Source organism: Pristis pectinata, chromosome 11 (assembly GCF_009764475.1).
Source record: "Pristis pectinata isolate sPriPec2 chromosome 11, sPriPec2.1.pri, whole genome shotgun sequence".
In the NCBI taxonomy this organism is placed as follows: domain Eukaryota; kingdom Metazoa; phylum Chordata; class Chondrichthyes; order Rhinopristiformes; family Pristidae; genus Pristis; species Pristis pectinata.
Window position 1 is genome coordinate 31,631,023 of NC_067415.1, and position 23,576 is coordinate 31,654,598.

The 23,576-nt window shown below is 38.1% G+C and overlaps 1 protein-coding gene across 1 annotated transcript in view; it reads right to left on the minus strand.

Annotated features, from left to right (window-relative positions):
- The window catches only part of rnf17 (ring finger protein 17), an 88,455-nt gene that overhangs the window by 38,034 nt on the left and 26,845 nt on the right, over window positions 1-23,576 (minus strand). Inside the window, exons 12-22 of the mRNA XM_052026660.1 lie at window positions 21,948-22,116; window positions 19,164-19,354; window positions 15,498-15,648; window positions 14,149-14,299; window positions 11,415-11,530; window positions 6,461-6,578; window positions 5,852-5,972; window positions 4,380-4,631; window positions 3,340-3,490; window positions 1,511-1,626; window positions 1,147-1,237 (exon numbers count right to left, since the gene is read on the minus strand). Of these exons, the coding sequence (XP_051882620.1) occupies window positions 1,147-1,237; window positions 1,511-1,626; window positions 3,340-3,490; window positions 4,380-4,631; window positions 5,852-5,972; window positions 6,461-6,578; window positions 11,415-11,530; window positions 14,149-14,299; window positions 15,498-15,648; window positions 19,164-19,354; window positions 21,948-22,116 (1,627 nt within the window). The remainder of the gene's footprint in view (window positions 1-1,146; window positions 1,238-1,510; window positions 1,627-3,339; window positions 3,491-4,379; window positions 4,632-5,851; window positions 5,973-6,460; window positions 6,579-11,414; window positions 11,531-14,148; window positions 14,300-15,497; window positions 15,649-19,163; window positions 19,355-21,947; window positions 22,117-23,576) is intronic.

A 23,576-nucleotide genomic window follows, 5' to 3' on the forward strand; every position in this document is an offset into this window, starting at 1 on the left:
GGGAGGTGTTGAGTCCTAGGTCTCAGAGTTTGGTGATGAGCTTGCGTGGAATTATAGTATTGAAGGCGGAGCTGTAGCCAGTAAAAAGTCTAACATAGGTGTCTTTACTGTCCAGATGCTCCAGAGCTGAGTGTAGGACTTTTTCCTCATGTATTTCATAGGATTATAACTTTCTTTCACTCTGCAATCAATCCAGCAGTACAAGATGTATTCTATATTCTCCTATTTGCTAGATTATGTAGAAAATCTTTGTTTACTCCTAACAGCCAATCACAGTATCCTGTGTTTATAACAAGACTAATTGCACTCATCACTTGCATACTCCCAATTTATATTAGTAATTAAAATAATTGTCTTTTATACTGACTCTTATGATGGCTGGTGCTAAATTGATTATACAAATCATAACAATAATTTTAAATTTCAGATCTCATTTGTGTAGGCTCCTTCACTTTTCCACCAAAACTCAGTCTTAAGACCACTGGCAAAAACTTAATAGATGGGCACAAGAGCATGCAGCTGTGAGAATTGGAGAGCTTCATACAGGGGGAAAGATGCCACTTTCTCCACCTGGTCTTGAAGGAAAAGAAATACCATTTCTGCACCTCTTCTGTTTTTTTTACTTCTGCCGGTCTGGCCTGAAAGAAAGCCACGATATCTGTGGATGAGCCTCTAGTTAATTGGAGCTGAATGACTAAATCAGAAACTGACTTCTACATAGACGAACCACACTTTCATCAGGTGTTCGTCTCACCTACTGTAAAGACTAAAATGAAGTTATGAACCAGGAGATTAAAGCAAGAATTAGAGAAGTTGTCTCATTATTTTGTTTGTTGCTACTATTATTTTGGAGGAGAGAGTTAAAATAAACCTTTCTCACTAAAGGGAGTCTTCAAAGATTTCTAGTGCCCAGTAGGATCATCTTAACTGGCTTCATGAGTTCAACAGACGTAACAAATTAATACTTTTACACCAAGAAATAGAATTACTGTTCTAACCTCATACAAGCAAATGCACATCAACAAATTATTCAAAACTAAATTACATGTTGCAAGTTGACTTGAGCATAAACTACTTTTTAGTAATTAACATAAAGAATAGTACATCCAAAAATATTAAATTGATGTTTTTAATGGATGAACTGACCTCAATTTTGATAAGAACTGAACTTCCGATCAGAATATCTTCCAAAAAATCACATGATGTTGCTGCCCATTTTAAACTCCCTCCGGTTGGTCTAGAACAATGAAACTAGATTATTTTCAGCATTGTATATGGGCATTTCTAAAAGATTTTTTGTTTAAAAACAAAGTATATACACATCCTTTCATTTTTCAAGTAATAAAACTTCATGGCTTAAAAAAGTGCTTTGTTAAAGTAAGGCCTTTAAGACAAACTACCCTTGCATGTTTTGCAACCATATATCCACAAAACACTAAAAAAAAGTCCTCAAAATTAAAATATTCACCCAAATAACAAAACTGCAATAGTCACAGGATTTTAAATTTACCTGATGGATGATAAACAACATTCAAGTGCCAGAGGTTCAAACTGGAATTCTTCTTTTAGCTGCCTTAACTTGCAGCTGTTCACTATTTCTTTATTTCCAAAGTCATAGCAGAACACCTGGGTAAAAATAACTTACTTCAAGCAAATGTACCAATATAGTGCGTGAAGCTATAAAAACAATATTTCAAATATCACACACCCAACTGTAATAATTTCCCTCTATGAAACAGCCAAAAAAAATTACAGCAGTGTGCGAACGCCTGACTTATGGATACCCAAACATATGAATGAGCTCCCATAAATATTAAGTTCAAACGAGAACCAGTCTTGAAAACAAAAAATTAAATACAATCTCCGTGCAGTAATCAGACATCATTGTCTCTTACGAAGACAGGCTGCCATTTCCACCACAGGGGACCATTTGAGAGTTGCTTTGGAAATTGACAATCAATTCTATTATTTAATAGAGCATTGTTGCCCAAGTATCAATGTAATTTCCACTGATGCTTCAAGCCCATCGAAACCAGCCATTGAGCATGGGACATTCTGATTAAATAGGCAGGGGGAGATAATAAATAAATGTTCATGTTAATTGACCCCCATCAACACTGTTCATTACAACACTGTGGAGGTATAGAGTGATTTTGTGTGTTTTCCAACTTGTGGACAAAATTGACTTATGCAGGTCCGTAAAATAGGAAGCCATTCATAACCCAGGGATGGCCTATACTCCCACTTGACATGAGAACTATTGCAGACCATGGTGGATTCCACCTACTACTTAATTACTAAAAAAAAAAGACAGATGTAATTCTACAAGATTCTTATTTTTTTCCACCCACAAACTAGAGTGACCCCAGTTGCATTTTGTGGTCTCATACATAGGAAAAATCTTTTAAAATTGCATATTCAAAATAAGTACATGCAAAATCAATGCTATCTAGGGATAGTAGACTGTGTGTCCTAAAGGGTAAATGAGTTTTCATGCCGTTTTACATATTTATAAAGAAATAAAATTTTTCATACATTATCATTTCTGTTAAAGGCTAACTCATATTATTTTATTATAACAGACTAATTATTTTCTCCCAGAATTCAAAACATGAATATGCAGGGTATTCTACCATTGTTCTCTAGAACTGGCGAGCAGATTTATCAATAGGACTAAGCAGTTATTTAGTCTTAGACTAGCCAACATGAAAAGTTTCACCTCGAGTTATACACTTACTATACCATGAGCAAATGTTTCATAGGAATGTATAATTTTTTTAGAAGGCATTAACTCAGAATTTAAGGCCTTGGGTAATTTGAAGAGAAATTTAATTTCCAGAATTCTCCTTGTCATACTTTAACAGGAATTTCTAGAAAAACAGATTTAATGGTCTACACAGACATTGTGAAAATGTTTAAAACAATTTGTGCAATTTATATAGCTTAGAAAGTATGAAACTGGCTTTAAATTGAAGAACTTTCAGATATGGAGGATTGCAATATAAAACCGAAGTTTATTAAATAGATGGCATATGCATGTATGATTTTGCTGGCAGAACCAGAAGCATTAGCACTAAATGGTAATCTTTGACAAACAATACAAGTTTGAAACATTAAAGCACCTCAATTTTCCTGGCTGCAGTAGTTTTAACCTACAATTCCTTATAATCTCAAATACCTTTCTCATACTTTAGCCTCCATGGTACATTCAATGCAGGCCAGAAACCCATGGACAGCATGCCGATTTATCCAAGCTGTCCAAGGTTCCAATCCCTCCACCCTCAAGTGAAGCCAAAAAAAGATAAAGGTGCTACAATATATATCATCACAAATAATTACCTCCACAACCTTGTCTGAAATCACTTTGGTGATTTTTCCCCTTCGCCACTCTTTGGTCTCAGAAACCAAAAGCGCACAGTCCCTATCTTCCTCCCATTCAACCCTATCATGTTCAGATGATGAATACACATCTTTCATTTCCTCCTGCAAACTGAAACAAATATTGCTATTCCATCAATTTTACATTTTTTGTTTCATGTGCTGCTGTACCACTTGTGCTTCTTCTGCAGATTTTGTTGATATTGAATAAATAACAGGCAAGAAAGAGGGATATAGACCACATGTAAGCAGATGGGATTAGTTAAGGTTGGCATTATGGTCGGCATAGACATAGTGGGATGAGGGGCCTGTTCCTGCGCTGTTCCATATATTCTATTTGTTCTATAAGTTACCAAGCTTTCAAAGTGGATGAGGGATGCTTTTACTTTCAGGATTCTACAGTCAGGGTAATTCCAGCAACAAAATAGGATAAAGGCTTTTTATAAATTATGAACAACCTGAATACAAGACACGTGGCTACAAAAAGTGAGATGAAGAGCACTAAAATATTTAACCTGGTGATTTCTTGATTATGATCCTAAAGCTATACGAACTGTTGAATTAAGTGTCAACAGAAATCCAGGGATGAACCAAAATCCAACATGCCTGGCTTCACATGAGCAAAATATGGATGGAAAACAAGAGTCTTTGTGTAATTGAGGTCTCTTATGGATGGTAATTAAGGTCTTTTAACAACGTACACAGGACCACAATCAATTTTACATTTTTTGTTTCATGTGCTACTATAACACTTATGCTTCTGCTGATTTTTAATAAATGACAGGCAAGGAGGAGGGATATGGACCACCTTCATTAACTATGGAAATCATCTAAGGATTGAAATGAAGGCAAATGGATTTTAAAGTATGAATCAGGGCGTCATAGGCACCAGTATTTCTAGCTCATCCTCAAATGGTCTTGAGGCAATGCATTTGGGAGGAACAAACAAAAAACTGCACAATAGGACTTGGATTTAGCTTTTGTGATCTAGAAACACTTACTCTTTCAGCAGGCGCTGAGACACTAATGTTTGAACAAATATACTGCTGGGAGATGCCACAAATGTGACCTTCACATCGACATGCTGATCCAAATCAGAAACATTTTTACTTTGTCCTTCCATCAGCAAGTCCATCCCTTTAAACAGCTGAGATTTTACGACATCCTGGCAAACATCTAGTTCTTTACTTTCATATATTTGTTTGAAATTCGGAGCTCTGTTATTGTGCTCTACAACGATATCCGTGGAACAGCTTTGAAAACAACACCAAAATGGTGAATAACCTTTTTTGCTTAATAAAAACACCATACAAAACCCATAATAAAGATCTAAAAAGTTAATGGTAACACCAATTGCAGAAAATAAGGCAATAGCACTGCAGGAACCTCCAAAATATTGGAAGATCACAGCACTGTTCATGCAATATGACATGGTGCAAGTCAACTTTCATAGAAGGAATATAAACATCTTGTTAATTCCTTATTTCCTACTTGACCTGACAACCCAAGAATCAGAATGCACATTTTTCTTGCACATTTTAAAGGGATGGTTTCCTAGAAATTAAACGCTGCCAGTTTAGATGCATTGCAGTTTAGTGCACCAAAGGATATTGAATATTTTGATTAATAACCCTCTGCTGGAAAATTTAGTTCTGCAAACAAACCCCAGAGTATCACATACTTTTGAAAAAGACTTGCACCAAGAAGTGATTTTTCCTTTGCTTAGTCTAACATAGCAGAATATACCAAGGACTTTAGGTAATTTGGGGGTTAGAGACTAGAACAGCGATGGCCAGGCTGGAATAAAAGTAGTCAATCCAGGAAGTATATGGTGTACGGAGCTGGTAATGGGCAAAAAAGGGTCAAATAAGCAGTCATTTCTTTGTATTTTTGGTGGGAGGGGATGATGGGAGGGAGAAAGAGTGGTCAGGCGAGGGTCATGAGCTTCTGGGTACCTGAAGGTTGCTCCTACAACTCATGGGAAATCAGTCAAGTATATTACTTGAGCAGGAATTACACTGGATTTCCTCTGGACTTGATGGACTAGGACCAGCTTGGATCTCCAGGCATGTGTTGCATCTCATTGGACAGCACCGTGCAAGTCAGGCTTCTACGTGTACTATCCCTTTGGACACATGGAAGGTTCCAAAGGAAAAAGCAGATCAAGTAACTTGCAACAAGCCCTATTTCTCTTTCTTTAAAAAAAATGAATCAAATTGCTTAACATGCTAAACGTGCACTATTCTAAATTTCTACGTGTCTGAATAATTTTCTACTTCCAAGCAATAATTACCGAATATGAAGAAATAATAGTTTCAATTTAGTACAAAGTCCAACAATCGCTCATCTATACACTTTTTACAATGCAACAGCTATTTTCAATTTCAAAAACAAATCACTGATCAAAATAATTGCCAGTTAACAATATAAATGTACAAAATGTGTGATTTAAAAATAAATCAAAGATGCTTACTTCTGTGTAAAGCTTGCTAGGTTTTCTTCAACTAAGATATTGTTTATACAAGGTTTAGTTCCATTAACTTGCATTGATGAATCAAGTAAGTAAACTGATAATATGTTTCCTAGAGATTCACCTATTGTACAAGAGAGACAAACTTAAGTAATGCGTTTAAAGCCATGTTCAAATTTTAAAACTTGTATAAATTTGATGTTTATTATTTGAAATTGTCTTTTTTGATAAGTACAAATGCAATAAAGATTTAACATATTGAAATCATTCCTAAAACACCTGGCTTATCTACTGTAGTTATTATTTGAAATAAGTCAAACCTTTAACCAGAAATTACCCAGATTATGAAGTAACTTGTGCATTACAATGAGCCAAAAGCATGAATACCCTACAGCATTGTGGAAGCTCCATTGCAAACAAAAGGCCAATAAGTACCTGCATAAGAGCAATGTGGGAAGTACGTATTATATTTTGAGCATCATAGTTAAGTATGAGATTGACCGGAGAAGCAGACAATAAATCATATGCGAGAGATGATTGAGGGGGTGGATCAGGAAGCAACAGAGAGCCAAGGTTCTAAACAAGAAAACATTTTTTTTGGACATCACTTACAAGTTATACACCACATGCATTTGTTCAGTGTCAGATGTTTAAATCTCTCTTTTACACAATCATTCCAGCCTTCTGCAGTATTGGCAGGTTCCACATTAGACAGTCTACACTGTAAAGCCTAAAACAGTAAGTGTGGCGTTATTTCAGTTATTAAAAACTGAACAATGGCAGCAATCAATACATCCCTTCCATATTTCAATGACCACACTCTCGTACCAATGTTGACATCTGTAATAATTACCATTCTTCACTATTATTCAGAGACTACAAAGTCAAACTTGGATGAAGTATTTATCTAGTTAGGGATAATTATTCATGGTAAGAAATTAAAGCCTTCACAAACTTTAATAAACAGTTTAAAATGGAATAAATTCAAAGGATATGCTAAAATAGATGGATTTAAAATGTTGGCAAGCAAAGATGACAACATAATGCCCAAAATGCAGTTAAATGACATCCAAGTGACTAGATAATGGTTATTGCTTCTGATGACAGAAGAATTTGGCCAAGGCACAAGGAAAATGCACGAAATTCAATAGCACTACAAGATCTCAATGACCACATGAGACAGCATTCAGGGCTTGCGTTTATCATCTCTAATAAGTCACAGTACTGAAATGCAAACTCATCTGGCTCTGAATTATACTCAAAAATAATGATTTAACTTCATAAATTGAAGATGAAAACTCAAATGATAGGAAAGCATAGAATGCACCAGTGTTAGCACTAATGTAGATACACCACTTTCCCCAAGGATCAAACAACATATTTAGGGTCAATAGGCTATTATTATTCTAATTTCTAACTTTGCAATTTTCTGGTTCCATAGAACCACACAGCACAAAACAGGCCCTTTGGCCCACCATGTTGTGCCGTCCATCAAACCACCCTCACACTATCTAACCCTTTCCTCCCGCATATCCCTCTATCTCACATCCCTCCATATGCCTATCCAACAAACTCTTGAACCTGTCCAATATATCTGCCTCCACCTCCACCACCACCACCCCAGGAAGTACATTCCATGCACCAACCACTCTCTGGGTGAAAAACCTCCCCGACGTCTCCCCCGAACCTCCCACCCATAACCTTAAAGCCATGCCCTCTCGTCTTGAGCATTGGTGCCCTGGGAAGGAGGCGCTGGCTGTCTACTCTATCTATTCCTCTCAATATTTTGTATACCTCTATCATGTCTCCTCTCATCCTCCTCCTTTCCAGTGAATAAAGCCCTAGCACCTTAAGCCTCTCCTCATATTCCATACGCTCTAATCCAGGCAGCATCCTGGTAAATCTCCTCTGCACCCTCTCCAATGCCTCCACATCCTTCCTATAATGTGGTGGCCAAAACTGAACACAGTACTCTAAGTGTGGTCTAACTAGAGTTTTGTAAAGCTGCATCATCACTTTGCGGCTCTTAAACTCAATCCCACGATTTATGAAAGCTAACATCCCATAGGCCTTCTTAACTGCTCTATCCACCTATGAGGCAACTTTCAGTGAACTATATGAACCCCCAGATCCCTCTGCTCCTCTACACTGCCAAGTACCTTGCCATTTACCCTGTACTCTGCCCTGAAGTTTGTCCTTCCAAAGTATACCACCTCACACTTCTCTGGATTGAACTCCATCTGCCACTTGTCAGCCCAGCTCTGCATCCTATCAATATCCCTTTGTAAATTCCGACAGCCCTCCACACTATCCACAACACTGCCGATCTTAGTATCGTCCGCAAACTTACTAACCCAGCCTTCCATCCCCTCATCTAAGTCATCTATAAACATCACAAAAAATAGAGGTCCCAGAACCGATCCCTGCGGGACACCACTAGTCACTGCCCTCCAATCCGAGGGCACTCCTTCCACCACAACCCTCTGCTTTCTACAGGCAAGCCAATTCCTAATCCACACAGCCAAGCTTCCCTGGATCCCTTGGCCTCTGACCTTCTGAAGAAGCCTACCATGAGGAACCTTATCAAACGCCTTACTAAAATCCATATAGACCACATCCACCGCACTACCCTCATCAATCTTCCTCGTCACCTCCTCGAAGAACTCTATCAGGCTTGTGAGGCAATATCTTCCCTTCACAAAGCCATGCTGACTGTCCCTAATCAGTCCATGATTCTCCAGGTGTTCATAGATCCTATCCCTTAGAATCCTTTCCAACAGCTTACCCACCACAGACGCAAGGCTCACCGGTCTGTAATTCCCAGGACTATCCCTACTACCTTTTTTAAACAAGGGGACAACATTTTCCACCCTCCAATCCTCCGGCACCATCCCCGTGGACAACGAGGACTCAAAGATCCTTACCAGCAGTTCAACAATCTCCTCCCTCGTCTCTTGAAGCAGCCTGGGAAAAATCCTGTCAGGCCCCAGAGATTTATCTGTCTTGATATTATTTAACAACTTCGACACATCCTCTCTCTTGATATCTACAACCTCGAGAACATCACCCTTACTAGCACTCCCTTCCGCGTCATCAAGACCCATTTCCTTATCTATGTCACAAAGTCACTCCAAAACTGAGGTGATAATTACTTGTAGAGAACTTTCTCCATCATTTAACTCAAACTCTAGACCGCCTACACACAAGTCTAAGCCTATAGCTCCCAGTGTTGTCAAGTCTACTTGTGCCAATGGTATGTGTTTCATCTCTTATGTTTTTAAAATCAACCCTTACCTTCCAGAATCTTAAAAATGGACCTCAAGTGGTACAAGACAAAATTATGAACTGAAATTAACTAAACTGGTCTGCATGGTAGCTTCAAAAGTATGGCTGTTTACATTTCATGACCTGGGTCAAGATATGAAAACCTTAAGATTCAAGAAGGGGTTTAAGGTGTTCCAAGGGGGATAGATCACTTAAGGCAACATAATTTATCTTTATTAACAAGAAACACACAAAGGTAGAAACTAGCATACACTTTGCAAGTTTTATTGGTTCAAATCAGGAGTTACAAAAATGAAGTCTATGGTACAACATCAAATACATCCAAACACTGTTGTAGAGACTCAACAGGCATCCCTTCTGACTATCCGAAACAAGTGTCAATATTATTTAAATATGTTAATAAGTGCCTTTCAACTGAAATCAGTATCCTTCTGTGAAATCATCACACCCAAAAGGCATTGATTTGCAGCAATCCTCACATAAATTAGGCAATTCACTGGTTTGAAATTTTAGCTTTTAGGTCAAGTTTTAGGAAAGTACTGCCAGACCCTGCAGACCTTGTGTTACTGGGAGCTTGAGGGGACGGGAGACATGTTCCTGAAAATGAAACTTAAATTGAAACTGCAACTCAACACCAAAAACTACTGAATAGGCTCTTGAACACAAAACAATTGAATTAATAGACTTAAAATCTTTCCTCATAAATTACAATTAGATGAAGTTACAAAATAATAAATCCTTTTAAACCATACAAATTATTCATCTCCGAGGATCATGTGGTTCCTCCTCACAAGAGATGCTGACAGTCTCTGAAGAGGTAGCCTGATATTTGGAGAAAGCAATCTTCTGTTTCACATTCCTGGTCAGTTCCTTGTAACAGAAAAGTTGATCCAAGCCTCTCTTAATATGGAGACTCCTTTCCATAATGAAACCAATATCCACAATCTCTTCACTTTTTCAGCCTTATAACTTGAATGGATGTAGCAGTAAAGGCTGGCTTAGCAGGCTCAGTCTCTTCCTCAATGTTGCTGCTAGATGCCGAAAGCTGCTGTAGTTCCTTGTTTTCTTGGTTCTCATTGGCAGGAATCAATCAGCTCAACTACCTCTCCATTCTCAGTCTTCAAATTTCTCTTGTCCTAACTGTTTGGCCATCCTCAGTGTCAGCAATATCACTATCAATGGTAGATAAGCCTCTGAAGTCACTGACAATCAAGTCAGAGTCCTTGCTAACAACATTCAGATTTAAAGGTTTGACCTCCTAAGCCCGAGCCTATAGGTGATGCCAATGCAGTCTGAATTACTGTTCTGCTTCAAAAACTGCACTCTCCTTTTGTCCACTGTATCCAGTGCCCTGGTGTAATAAGACTTGGAAGACTTAATAAAACTCAGATCCATTGGATGCAAAATTGACATTGTGTTGAAAGACAGTGCATGACAAATGTTGAAATCAACAAAGCAGTGTGACTCCAGAGGGTGAAGTGGACACTGTCAAATATGAAGAACTACACTGCACAGGAGATTCTCTCTCGCAACCAAGTTCTGCAGCCAGCTGTCATACCTGTGATCAAGGCTCTTATCGGAGCACCACATTACCAACAAACTTTCTTTGCTTTTACCCTTTAGTGCATGTGGATATTCTGCCTGGTACACTAGAAATATTTTGCACTTAAGTACACTGAGGCATCTGCACAAAATACAAGAGTTAATCTATCTTTATCTAAAACCATTGGCCACACTGTTCTTTGGAATCCTGTTGAACATCTGCTTCTCTTTTTTAAAAAAAGAGCTTTTTTTTTTAAAAATCACAATTAAAAATTGGAGTGGTTTTGTACTCTTTAGTTTTACATGCTCTATAAAATTCTGGTTTAAAATTACTGCCAACATCCACATAGACAAATCCCACTTCACCCTGTAATTTCACATTTCAGATTATCATGCTGAACAAATATGTACAGTTTGGCATTACTACCTTTTCCTTCACATCCAGCCACACGTTCAGAGAGGTGAAGTTTTAGCCTTAATTACCATGTTGTTGCCAACTGATCCTTTTGTATCAGTTATTTCATGATTCCAGAGTTTCTCATCCACATCTAAATGATTAAATCTCATCACCAATGACACAGTGAGAACAACAACTTCTGTGAGCTTGTCTCTAAATTTTGGCTCACTTCTTCCTAAAATGCTATTAGGTATTTATAATGGTAGGAAAAGAATAAAGAATCTGAAGCCTAGTTTCTAAACATCTTACCTTAAAAATTAGTACATTAATGGCAACATGTACCTGTACTGGTAGAGTTAGGAAGTCCCCTTTTAATTTTCGTATTTTTGATACTGGTATTCTTGCAGTGTTGCCATAATCTACATATTTGACATCAACTTCTTTATGTCCAGGCAACCCTGAAAAAAAATTAAAGTCTCCTAAACTTTGAGATGTTTTAAACACATACAAAACTGAAATTCCAGAGTAACAAACTTAAGTATACCTAAAATACCAAGCAATTTCAGAAGTAATTTTTGGATTTTTTTTTTTAAAAAGAAAGATTAGCATTCAATTACATACCATCAATTGAGTATTTTACATGAATGAGAAAAACATGGTTCAGAGCAGAGTTAACATTATTGTTTTTAAAAAAAAACTGAGGTCAGAGAAAGCAAGAGAAAATTTAAGGACCCCTGGAGGTTTCCAGAAAGACGGAGGTTTATGGAAAGGAACCTGAGGAATGGGAATGCAATAGCTAGAAGAGCTCAGGCTATAGCAATGGTGGAAGTGAATGAGATTACTCTGCAGAAGTGCACCACATTTTCAGGTGTGTAACTGGAGAAGAGCACCAAGTAGACATGAAAACAAAAGGGATCCAAAATGAATTCTCAACAAGTGGTAAGTAAAAGCAGAGCTCAGTGATTTGGAAAAATGTGGGCAAGGTTATTAACTGCAACATTCCAAATGAATATGAAGTTTGGATGGCTGGCAAACAGGAGATGGGTCTTAATGTGATAGATATGGAATCTGGAAAGTAAAAATTAGTTGAGGAATAACTTTGATGCTGAATTTCGACAGAGGCAGGCAGGGAGTGGGTTGGCAGCACCCAAATTAGAAATGGTATCCAGGAAGGTTGGAAGAATCTTGACCAGGTGACATACGAGTTAGCTTGAGGGAGACTTCTGCCATCATAGGTTTAAAGATTCTAGAAATTTTTCAGTTAGAAGCCATTTAGCTCCAAAAGAGCTATCCATCCTAATCCCACTTCTCAGCTATTGGTATATGCCTTGTCAGTTACAGTATTAAAGTACTCATTCAAGAATTTATTAAATGAAATAAGTATTTTTTGCTTCTATCACCCTTTCAAGGGGGTAAGAATCAGATCCTTGCTCCCCAAACAACCTTCTTGATGTTAAAAAAATTCTCAACTACCCTCTAATTCCTCTATAAATTACTTTAAATTTGTGTCTCCTGTAAGTCACATTCTTCAAGGGAAATAGGTTATTCCTTTTTACTCTATCTAGGTCTCTCAATGAAACCTTCCTTCGGCCTCTTTTCTTCCAGAGGAAATCTATCCAATCTTTCTTATTTAACTAATATTCTCCAGTACTGGTATGCTGCCCAAAATGCAGCAATCAGAACTAAACACAGTATTCTACCTGTGGCCTAACTGGTTATCTGTGCCCTTCCAATATAAATTCCCTGTTTTAGCTCATCAGGTCAGTGTAGACAGATGAAAAATGTGACAATAGTCTCAATATCTGTGGTGGGGGCAGAGAGAGCTCGTTTTTGTAGAATGGACTTGAAAGCTGAGTTCTATAATTTTAATTACATTCTATGCCCTACCAGTATCAATGACAAAAATAAGGAAACCAAGCACTGTGGTCTAAATGCTGCCTAGAGTTCCTGGCTACACAGGAGAAGGAAGCATAGAGGTCATCATCAGAAAACCCTAGAAATCTGGAGCTCAAACTGATTATCGGCCTTTTTTTGGGAGCAGAAATTCTGATGATCAAACTGAGAGACTCAAAGCTTGTCATGAAATAGGCTGTGCATCTCATTTCAACAACTAGATGTTGCTGACACTCACCACACCTTACTATTCTCTTGGCCTCTTAGCCAACATAAGGACTCCAAGTCCCGTATCAATGAGTTTGAGACCCATCTCAAAGGCTGAGACATGGAGGAGGGACAGAGCAATGGCGAGCCATTGAGAATGGGGTTCAGGCAGAAGGGAAACTGGTCTTAAACAGAACGATTTTGAGGCAACAGTTTTCAAATTTCAGGAATAAAGCATTGAAGGATTTTTTTTTGAAAGAAGCCTTCATTTTGAGAAAGTGTAGGAAAATCAATGATATTGGCAAGTATGAGGCTGATGCAAGGAAAACTGTTGACTGAGAATGTTGGATAGGATCAGATAATATATCTTTTTGGTAATGGAACTACCATCCTAGGGATGTCCACTGCTTTAGTTTTCTAATTCCACGTTAACATTTGCTGTGAATGAGTCAAAATTTACCGAGATGGGTCCGAGGAGTGGATGCAGAGGTGCCAATCTTATCATTTTACAGATTAACCCTACTGTAGGCACAAGACCATTGCTGTTATAATAGACAAAGACGGATTTTTGTACTTTCTGTTATAATAGACAAAAAGATGGATTTTGGGAGATATCAGAGGAAGGTTTTTTTTTAAACCAGAGAGTGGTTGGGGCATGGAATGCACTGCCTGGGGCGGTGGTGGAGGCAGGTACATTGGTCAAATTCAAGAGATTACTAGATAAGCATATGGAGGAATTTAAAATAGAGGGATATGTGGGAGGAAGGGGTTAGATAGTCTTAGGTGAAGTTTAAAGGTCGGCACAACATTGTGGGCTGAAGGGCCTGTATTGTGCTGTACTGTTCTATGTTCTATGACTCGGATTGCATGCCTAAAAAGAGCTCAATTTAAACAAAAAAAAGTTTCTCATTTGAAGTAACAGGAAAATAGTATAGTAGATCAACAATACCAGATATTTGTTTCAGATTACACATACCATTAATTTGACATCTGTACCAGCCTCCATCGTCAAATAGTGCCGCACATGCTTGTCCTACAACTGGGCACAAGATCTCCAAACTGACATCTTTCCCAGTGTACAATTCATACATATTTCTTGTAAGAATGAGAAGATCCACATTATCAATCTACAAATGAGAACAGAAAATATGACTTGGAAAATATCTTAATGAAAATACATTGATCATTCAGATCTGATCTTTAATGGATACATTTACACAATGCTATTTAAAATACCAAACAGTCCACACAGAATTGGAGATACCATATTCATCCAGGTCACACAGACATCAATGAGAAACACAAGCCATTAGGAAGCTGTCATTTTTACAATAAACTATCAGAGCACAACCCAGCCCCTATACATATTCCACAAATCCAGTATTTCATTGTTCCTTTTTCTATTACCACCTGATTACTATGCTACTCTTTCCTTTAATTTAAAGAGGATTTTTTTTTGCTCCGAGTACAAATCATTGGCAGTGGGAGTTTGAAATTTTAACATGGATCAAAACAATAATCTAGTGTTTATTTTTAGGATAGCTCAATTACTTTGTTCTTGGGACAGGATAATGCATATGTTATAATGTTGGTAATAACTGGCAGAGGAACTCCCCTTTTCATCCCATCAGTGCTTTTTTGCAGTTGACCACATTTTGGTAAGTTTTAACACTTACCTATGTTTAATTTTCATTTGTCCCTCATCTGCAGAAGGCATATACAACTTTGAGACTGCGCTCCTTGTACCAAATGAACCGTCTATGCATGTTAAAAAGATACCCTGGCCCAATACTGATAAGGCATGTCATTTCAAATTTTATGATCTAACGTCTATTTTCACCTACCTGCTTCCTGAATTAATGAACTTTTATCTACACTTTTACATTTCAAACTACACTATACATTTGATTTTTTTCTGATGTTCTCAAACCAGTTCCTTCTGCAATATCTTGGCACCCACATGACCTGTTAAAATGTCCTCAAGATCTCTGATGTTCCTAACCCCCGAGAGCCTCCACTTGTCTTCCAAAACCATAAGAGCTCTCCTCAAAGTACTGCTACACATGGAAAACTCCAGTCCAGTACTTCTAGATGCTGACACTAGTGATCCTATTAATAACCTTGCTCTGGTAAAACCCTTAACTCAGCATGTGCACGATGGGAAAAATACTTGCATTTTTACAAAGGATCATTAGAAATAGCATCAATAACTTCATGCAGGTTGACTACACTACAAGAAGAAATGGAGCAATCATTTTAAAAAAAACAGCAGAGGTTTCCAAATGTATATGTTTGAGAAAAATATACGAAACATTTAATATTTACCAACTGAATGTAGAAATCCAATGGACTATTGATGTGAGTCACCATTATCTGAATCTCTTTTAAGAAGGGTGGTATAACTGGTGGATAATACCGCATTGATAACTGATTGGTTTCCAGATTTGATGTGGGAACAGAACATTCATTAACAAACCTGGGAAGAAAAATTGTTACTTGTCGTAAGAGAATATTCACCATCAAATTGAAGACACAATTGTTTATTTGAATTATTCAGCAAGTTCAGGCATTAGATGTGTTAACTACTCCCAATCTGGCAATAATCTATTGGATATTAATGATTCAGATTTATCTTGTGTATTTTTGATACAATTTTCTCAGCATGGAGAAAGCTGGCATATATTCTTGGAATCCTATGCAATATACACAAATTATACACCAGACAGAGAAGCTTATGCTTAAAACTGACAGTTTTTGCAGCAGTGACACTATCGGCATGGTTACACCTACTGTGACAAAATGCAAACAGTGACAATCTAGCAATACAATGAGTTCATAAACTACTCTTAGTCTGACTGAATTTGAAGATAATTTGGTTAGGATTTAGTTGGGATGTTAATAATCTGTTGATTGCAAGGGTTTTACATAAAATGAGCTTTAACAACCTCAACTCTGACATTAAAACCATGGGTCTAAAGATACAGAACTTACAACCAGTAAAGTACAGGATGCATAAAATGGAAAATGTCCAATGTGACCTCATGGCCCAACATATCACTCAATCTTTATCATCAAACAAGGGTCCAAGACTGGTATAAATGATTGCAGATAGCATGCCATTAACAGCAACAAGATACAGCTAAAGAGGAATCACTCTGGTGAAGTGATAATTTAGGACCTCATGGTCGATAAGGAGCCAATGTAGCATTGTAAAGGCAGACCAAAAGCTTTACTTACCCTGCATTTTGTGGCAGGACTATAAAGAATGCCTCCATCCTTAACAAAAGCAGGAAGACGACAAATTGCAACCATCCATCTCAACCATCCACTTTAGCCCCAACATCTCAGAAGCCAGTCTCCAACCAAGTCAAATCCCTCCACATCTTATCAAAAAAATGGCAGTGTGCATAAAAAGGTTGTAGTGCTGAATATCTGTGCTCCGTAACAAGCCCCACTGTTGATCAAGCTTTTGGACTAGTTAAAGGCATTGGTATTTACTGATCAATTGGAAAATTGCCCACAGCAGGAAAAATTTAATCCAACCATTCACCTACATCACTATCAACAAGAGTGATTGAAAAATATAATTGACAGGGCTATCAAGTGGAACTTAACAATAAAAGCCTCATTGATACCAAGAGAGCAAAAGAAAATAGTGAATTTACTCAGCAGGACAGGCAGCATCTGTTGAGAGAGAAATAGAGACTGTTTTAGGATGAATGTTTCATCAGTTTTGATGAAAGATCATTAACCTGAAACATTAACCATTTCTCTATTTTATTTCCACTGTTTTTGTTTCAGCTTTCAATCTATTTTGCTTTTGTATCTATTCACTGAATCTCAGTTTAGATTGCATCAAAGAAATCCAGTTCTCATTACATTCTTGGGGCAAATGTGCCAGGATATCCCTGCAGGTGTTCCTCAGGGTGGTGTCCTAGGCCCAACCAGTTTCGGTTCCTTCAAATGACCTTCCTTCTAATAGAAGGTCAGAAGCAAGGATTTTAACTCATCGCTGCACATTCCAATCACAATGCCTCAGCAAATAGACATGGCCAACGTTAGGGTTAGGTTGCTATCGTACAAGTGGTGGGCAACAATCATCTGCAATAAATTGGTAACTTGGTTTATTGTCACATGTCCAGTGAAAAACTTGTCTTACCGTTCATACAGATCAATTCATTACAACAGTGCATTGAGGTAGTACAAGGGAAAACTATAACAGAAAGCAGAATAAAGCGTTACAGTTACAGAGAGAATGCAGTGCAGGTAAACAATAAGGTGCAAAGTCCTAACGAGGTAGATTGTGCGGTCAAGAGTCCATCTTAATGTACTAGGGGAGCGTTCAATAGTCTTGTAACAGTGGGATGGAAGCTGTCCTTGAGCTTGGTGGTACATGCTTTCAGGCTTTTGTATCTTCTGCCCAATGGGGGTGGTGGGGGGGTTGGGAGAAGAGAGAATGCCCAGGGTGGGTGGGGTCTTTGACTATGTTGGCTGCTTTACCGAGGCACTGAGAAGTGTAGACAGAGTCCATGGAGGGGAAGCTGGTTTCCATGATGTGCTGTGTCTGCAAGTCTATGCAGTTTCTTGCCGTCACGGACAGAGCAGTTACCATACCAAGCCATGATGCATCTGCATAGGATGCTTTCTATGATGAATCGATAAAAATTGGTGGGGGCCAAAAAGAGACATGCCAAATTTCTTTAGCCTCCTGAAGAAGTAGAAGCACTGGTGAGCTTTCTTGGCCGTGGCATCTATGTGGTTAGACCAGGACAGGCTATTAGTGATGTTCACTCCTAGGAACAATCCAGCTGTTTAACATTCAACAGTTCCATGCTGGCCAAGACTCCATCATCATCAACTCATGGGTCATCATTTTAAGCCATTTCAGGCAAAAACTGGCTGCTAAAGCAGATCAGGGGCAGTGATGAGGGGATTCCTCTCAATTCATCAAAGAGATTCAACTATACTCCCGTTCTTCCAAACAAGCAAACTCTACTACTCACAAGGACCAAGAACAGCATATGGACAGCAACACTGCAAATTCCAAGATCCACCATACTTTGTACATAATCCCATCTTGGAAATATATTGTCATTAATTCATAATGCTCTGGTCAAAATCCTAGAGCCTTCAACCTAACAAAGGAATTTCACAGGATTGCAGATCAAGTTGGCAGCACACTCCATCTTCCTGAGGGCAATTAGCAATGGAAAATAAATACAAACATTTAAAGTATGAATAAATATAAATATTCTACTTTCCATGTTAAAGTATGAGCCTATAGGAAACTAACAGCTTACAGACAGGAGTCAATACCTAAACCAGTGTTTTGTGATCTTCTGATTAACATTTACAACCAATACAAGAGGGAGGTGGTGAATATCCAGAGTAGGGTTGATCAAATATGGGCTTATGTGGGGCATTCCAACTTCCACCTCTCATCTACAAACTAACTTTTTACCTGCAGCTGCACCCCGTGGCCAGAATCTTGATAACCACAATTTTATTAATGGGCCTGAGACTGCACAGTTGAAGTGGCATGTAGTCCTGTTGACATTACCAGGTCAGAATAATGCCATTAAAATTGTGCCCTTGTTTTCCTGGGTTGGAAGAATTTCCCATGCTCAAATGCAGGCAAATTAATATGCTAAGGACTACTACATATTAGAAAGAGTGCAAAGCCATCTATCCTTGCACTGATCTTGCTATTAGATTGTTGTTAAAAGGACCTTTCAGTTCATTGGGCTTTGCCAACATGCTGCCGAGATTGGATACGAAAGAGAAATGCTACTTTTAACAGTGTAACGGAAAAGAGAGATTCAACAATTATTTTGCAATTGAAAGATGTCACATTGATTCACAATTAGTATGGCATCAGCGAAATAATAGTAACATAATAACAAATTTGCTTAACATTCTTGCAAATTAGCAAATAAGCTTCAATGACTAATTCAAAACAAAAACATTTATACATATTCTCAAAAGGCATACCTGGCCAGTTCTAAGAAAACAAGAGCATCCCTTAGCGATACAGGAACATCATTCTCCATCTTATCCAGAGGAGGTTTTTGCAAATCCACAAGCAGTCTGTCACCCTCCTCTCCCAAAACTATCATCTGTACAGCCTTGTTATCCACAATTCGAGTAAACTCATTCCTAGCTTCCACATTCCAAATGTTACTCTATTAAAGTGATTAAAAAGTTGGATTAACTCAGGCTATTACAAATTTTAATGCTAAACAATTAGAAATGCTGGAAATCCGAAATAAAGTGCTGGAGATAGCAGCTCAGGTATGTCTGTGAATGGATAATCAGGGTTAACATTTCAGGTCACTAACACCATCAGAACTGGAAAAATAAGAAAACAAGTGTGTTTTAAGCTGCAGAGAGAACAAAGGGAGTATCTGTAATAGGGTGAAGACCAAGTTGTCTGGGCGACATAATTGCTTTTCATGCTATCTAATTAATGGATGAATGAGGGAAGATGGAGAAAGCAACAAAACATCATGCTAGAATTATAAAATGCAGAACATAGCAAGCGATGAAAATATGAAATAAAAGAGAATGCTAGAAATTCCCAGATCAGGTAGCATCTATGGAGAGATTTTAAAAAAATTAAAAATTTAAATTAAAAAAATTAAAATTTAAAAATTGAGCTATTACAGGTGGATGATCATGCATCAGAACTGCCAAGTTCTGACACAAAAGAAAGGCTGGTTATCTCAACCTGATGAATTTGACAAGCGACGACATTCCTAGATAAAAGATGAGGAGTGTTTTTCTTGAGCTTACATTGGGCTTCACTGGAATCATGGCTTCTCCTCCGCCAGAGCTGATAGGGAACTCAACCACATCTCATCTATATTCTGAACATGTCTCATCTATATCCTGAACTTCTGCTCACAACTCCTCTCCTCCCAGAGGGCAAGGACAGCCTGATCCTCACCTTCCATCCCAACAGCCTCCATATTCAATAGATCATTCACAATTTCCACATCTTTAATGAAATTCCAATACAAGACAACTTCCCCACCTCTTTCAGCATTCCAAAAGGGACAATTCCCTCTGTGACTCCCTACTAGCCATTTCCTTTGTTCTCCTCAGCCCTCTCCTTACAATAGACCAGTTTTCTCATTTTTCCAGAGCTGAAGGGTCATTGACCCAACACCCTCTACAGATGCTGCCTGACCGGCTGAATATCTCCAGTACTTACTGGTTTTATAAAAAAATTTTTAGATGTTGCTATAATTTAAATATCTAATAAAAGTTACCTTTTCACTGGATTCTAGGTATGAACTTTGCTTTTCTCATTTCCAATTGAAACATATTCTAAATTGCATTGAGGAAACTTAATCATGAAGAAAGTTAAATGCAATGATCTACAAACTGCTCAACAGCAACAAGAACCATCACTGTCAATAGGCCAATGTGACATCATGCAAACAAAAAAAAACAAGTAGGCCAGACAGCAGAAATGTCTCCATTAAAAATCTTCATTCACAGCTATAATTGGTTCTTAACCAATATTTCTACCCCATGCTTTTTCCCTTCGCTATGTTGTCTGAAAATCTATAAAGAAGAAAGCTGAGCTGGTGAACTTTCAGGAAAGGCTGACATCACACTTCTACACATCCGACTATGCCATCGTTCATGTGTCTCAGCCCATAGATTCATTACATTGAAGTACATACTATTTAGTGCTCATGTTTCCATTTTTCTAGACTTTGTTCTGCCTTCCAAATTCACTTACTAACTTCCATTTTCAGCCAATCTCCTTTCTGTAACCATGCTTACATTCCCATTAACCTGATTACCCAAAAGCACTTGCAAACCTCCCTACAACAATATTTAATTCTATTAATTTGCTACCTATCCCACTTGTACAGGTCTAACCTCTCCAAAACTGGGCTTGGTGCCCCAAGAATTTCCTCACTCCTGCTCTCCCTCTCTAGCTACACATTCAACTACAGTCCTTTTTCTGGAGTTTCATGTAGCACTGCAGGTAGTTCAGCAAGTACCATTTTCAAGGTCCTGCTTTTTAATCTCCTCTCTATTTAAGGGTTATAGTACACTATCCAAAATTAGTTCCAACTCTTTCCAAGTTATCCAACTACTCCCACCCTCTCTATATCCCCCCATCTTCACAATATTGTCCAAAAATCTATAAATGGGAATGCTAAGCTCGTATCCTCAAAAATCACTTGAAGGAGTGATCAAAAATGTCTCCACAGAACCAGATTCAGAAATGTATTCCCAAAAGCACTAACCAAACTGGTAAGAAAGCAGAACTCAAAAATACTTTTCACTTTATACTGTGGGTTATCTCTAGCCCACATTTTTCCAAGTGCACCTAACGTATACATAATGACGTGACACTGGCTAAGATCAGCTGAATAAAATTATGCCATGTGAAGTTGCAATGTAACTATAGAACCTAATTCTCCCAAAAGAGAAAATCATAACTAAAAATGAAAAGCTTAGTTGTATAGCTAATTGTCTAGAATTAAGAGCACAATAACCAAAAACAAAATTTACTTTATAGTAGGAAGAGCCAGAATTATGATCAGAGGTCTCTTATTCCAAAGGACTATGCTTGCCAGCCTATATTGATTATAGTTGTATTTTAATTTTTCATTAAACAACATTTTAAAAAAAGTAACTAAATTAACAAGTCAAAAGAGAACAAACAGAACTGTTCATCTTATAAAGCCAAATAAAAGGTGCAGTTTACAAAAATCCATCTGCTATACTGCTGGTTTAGAATACATCACTTACAGGATTTGCTGGCACAATATCTTTCAATGAGCATTTGATTGCTAATGGAGCTGTATTATTTAATGGTCCTTTCAGCTGGGGGTTCAATTTTCGTACACACAGGCTGAAGTCACTGACGTGTGCGCAAACATGCACACCATCCTCCAACTTCTTCACAGGACTATCAACTCTGTGGATAATAAAAATTAGTCTAATTGAAAATTATTTATTAGCTATACACTTAAAATTTTAAGGGACAGGATTGATGTTCACTTGGAAAGGCAGGACCTGATTAGGGGGACACATGGGAATGGGGAAATCCTGTCGCACAACCCCGAGTTTTTTTTTTTGAGCAGATAACTAAGAACACTGATGAAGGCAGGTCAGTATATGTAGTATTCATGGATTTCAGCAAGGCTTTTGACAAGGTCCTACACAGTAGGTTGTTCCAGAAGGTGTTCCATGGAATCCAAAGAGTGTTGGCAAACTGGATCCAAAATTGGCTTGGTGATAGGAGGCAAAGGATAGTGATGGAGGGCTGTTTTTCTGACTTGAAGTCTGTAACAAAGTGGTGTACCACAGGGATCGTCGCCTGAACATTGTTGTTTATCATATGTATATAAATGACTTGGATGAGAAAGTAAGTGGACTAATTGGAAAGTTTGCTACAACACAAAAATTGATGGAGTTGCAGATAGCAAAGATTGTCCAAGAATACAGAGGGACATGGATCGGCTAGAAAGTTGGGCAGAGCAGTGGCAGATAGAATTTAATCCAGACAAATATGACGTAATGCATTCTGGGATGTCAAATACTGATAGGATATATGCAGTAAATGGCAGGGACCTTGGGAGTGTTGATGTACAGACTTCCATGAAAATGATGAAACAGCTAGATAAGGTAGTGAAGGCGGCATTTAGCATGCTTACTTCCAGAGGCCGAGGCACTGAGGATAAGAGTTGGGACTTCATGTTGCAGCTGCATGAAACATTGGTTGGGCCACATTTGGAGTACTGTGTACAATTCTGGTCACTACACTACAGGATATGGTAGCATTAGAGAGAGTGCAGAAGAGATTCACCAGGGTGTTGCTTGAAGTAGATGGCTTTTGTTACAAGGAGAGATTGGACAGGCTGGATTTATTTTCCCTGGTGCATACAAGGCTGAAGGGTGACCTTGTTTATAAAGTTATGAAGGGCATAGATGTGGTAGATATCTGTGGGGTAGGTTCCCCTCCCCCCCCCACCCGGTGGTGGTTATATTGACCAAGCAGTCAGAGGTTTTGGTGGAAGTACTTGCAAAGGAGATGGCTGTGTGTAATGCAGGCAAATAGGATTGGCATAATTAGGCATCAAACGGGCATGGATGACTTGGGCCAAAGGGCCAATTTCTGTGCTGTAGAACTCCATGACTCTAAAGAAAACCATAATCTTCCCAGAGGCTAACAAATTAGGAAACCTCGCATACAATAAGTAAATAGTGCAAATATTGTTCCACCATTAAGGCTTCTATCTGATTATTGGCCATCCAAATCAAACAACCGATTCAGTTATTACTATGCAGAAAAGTAAAACTTGCCATTATTTGGTCATATAGTAGCCCAGCAAAAACAAATTTAAGCAGCAAATAAAACATTACTTTTCCTGAATA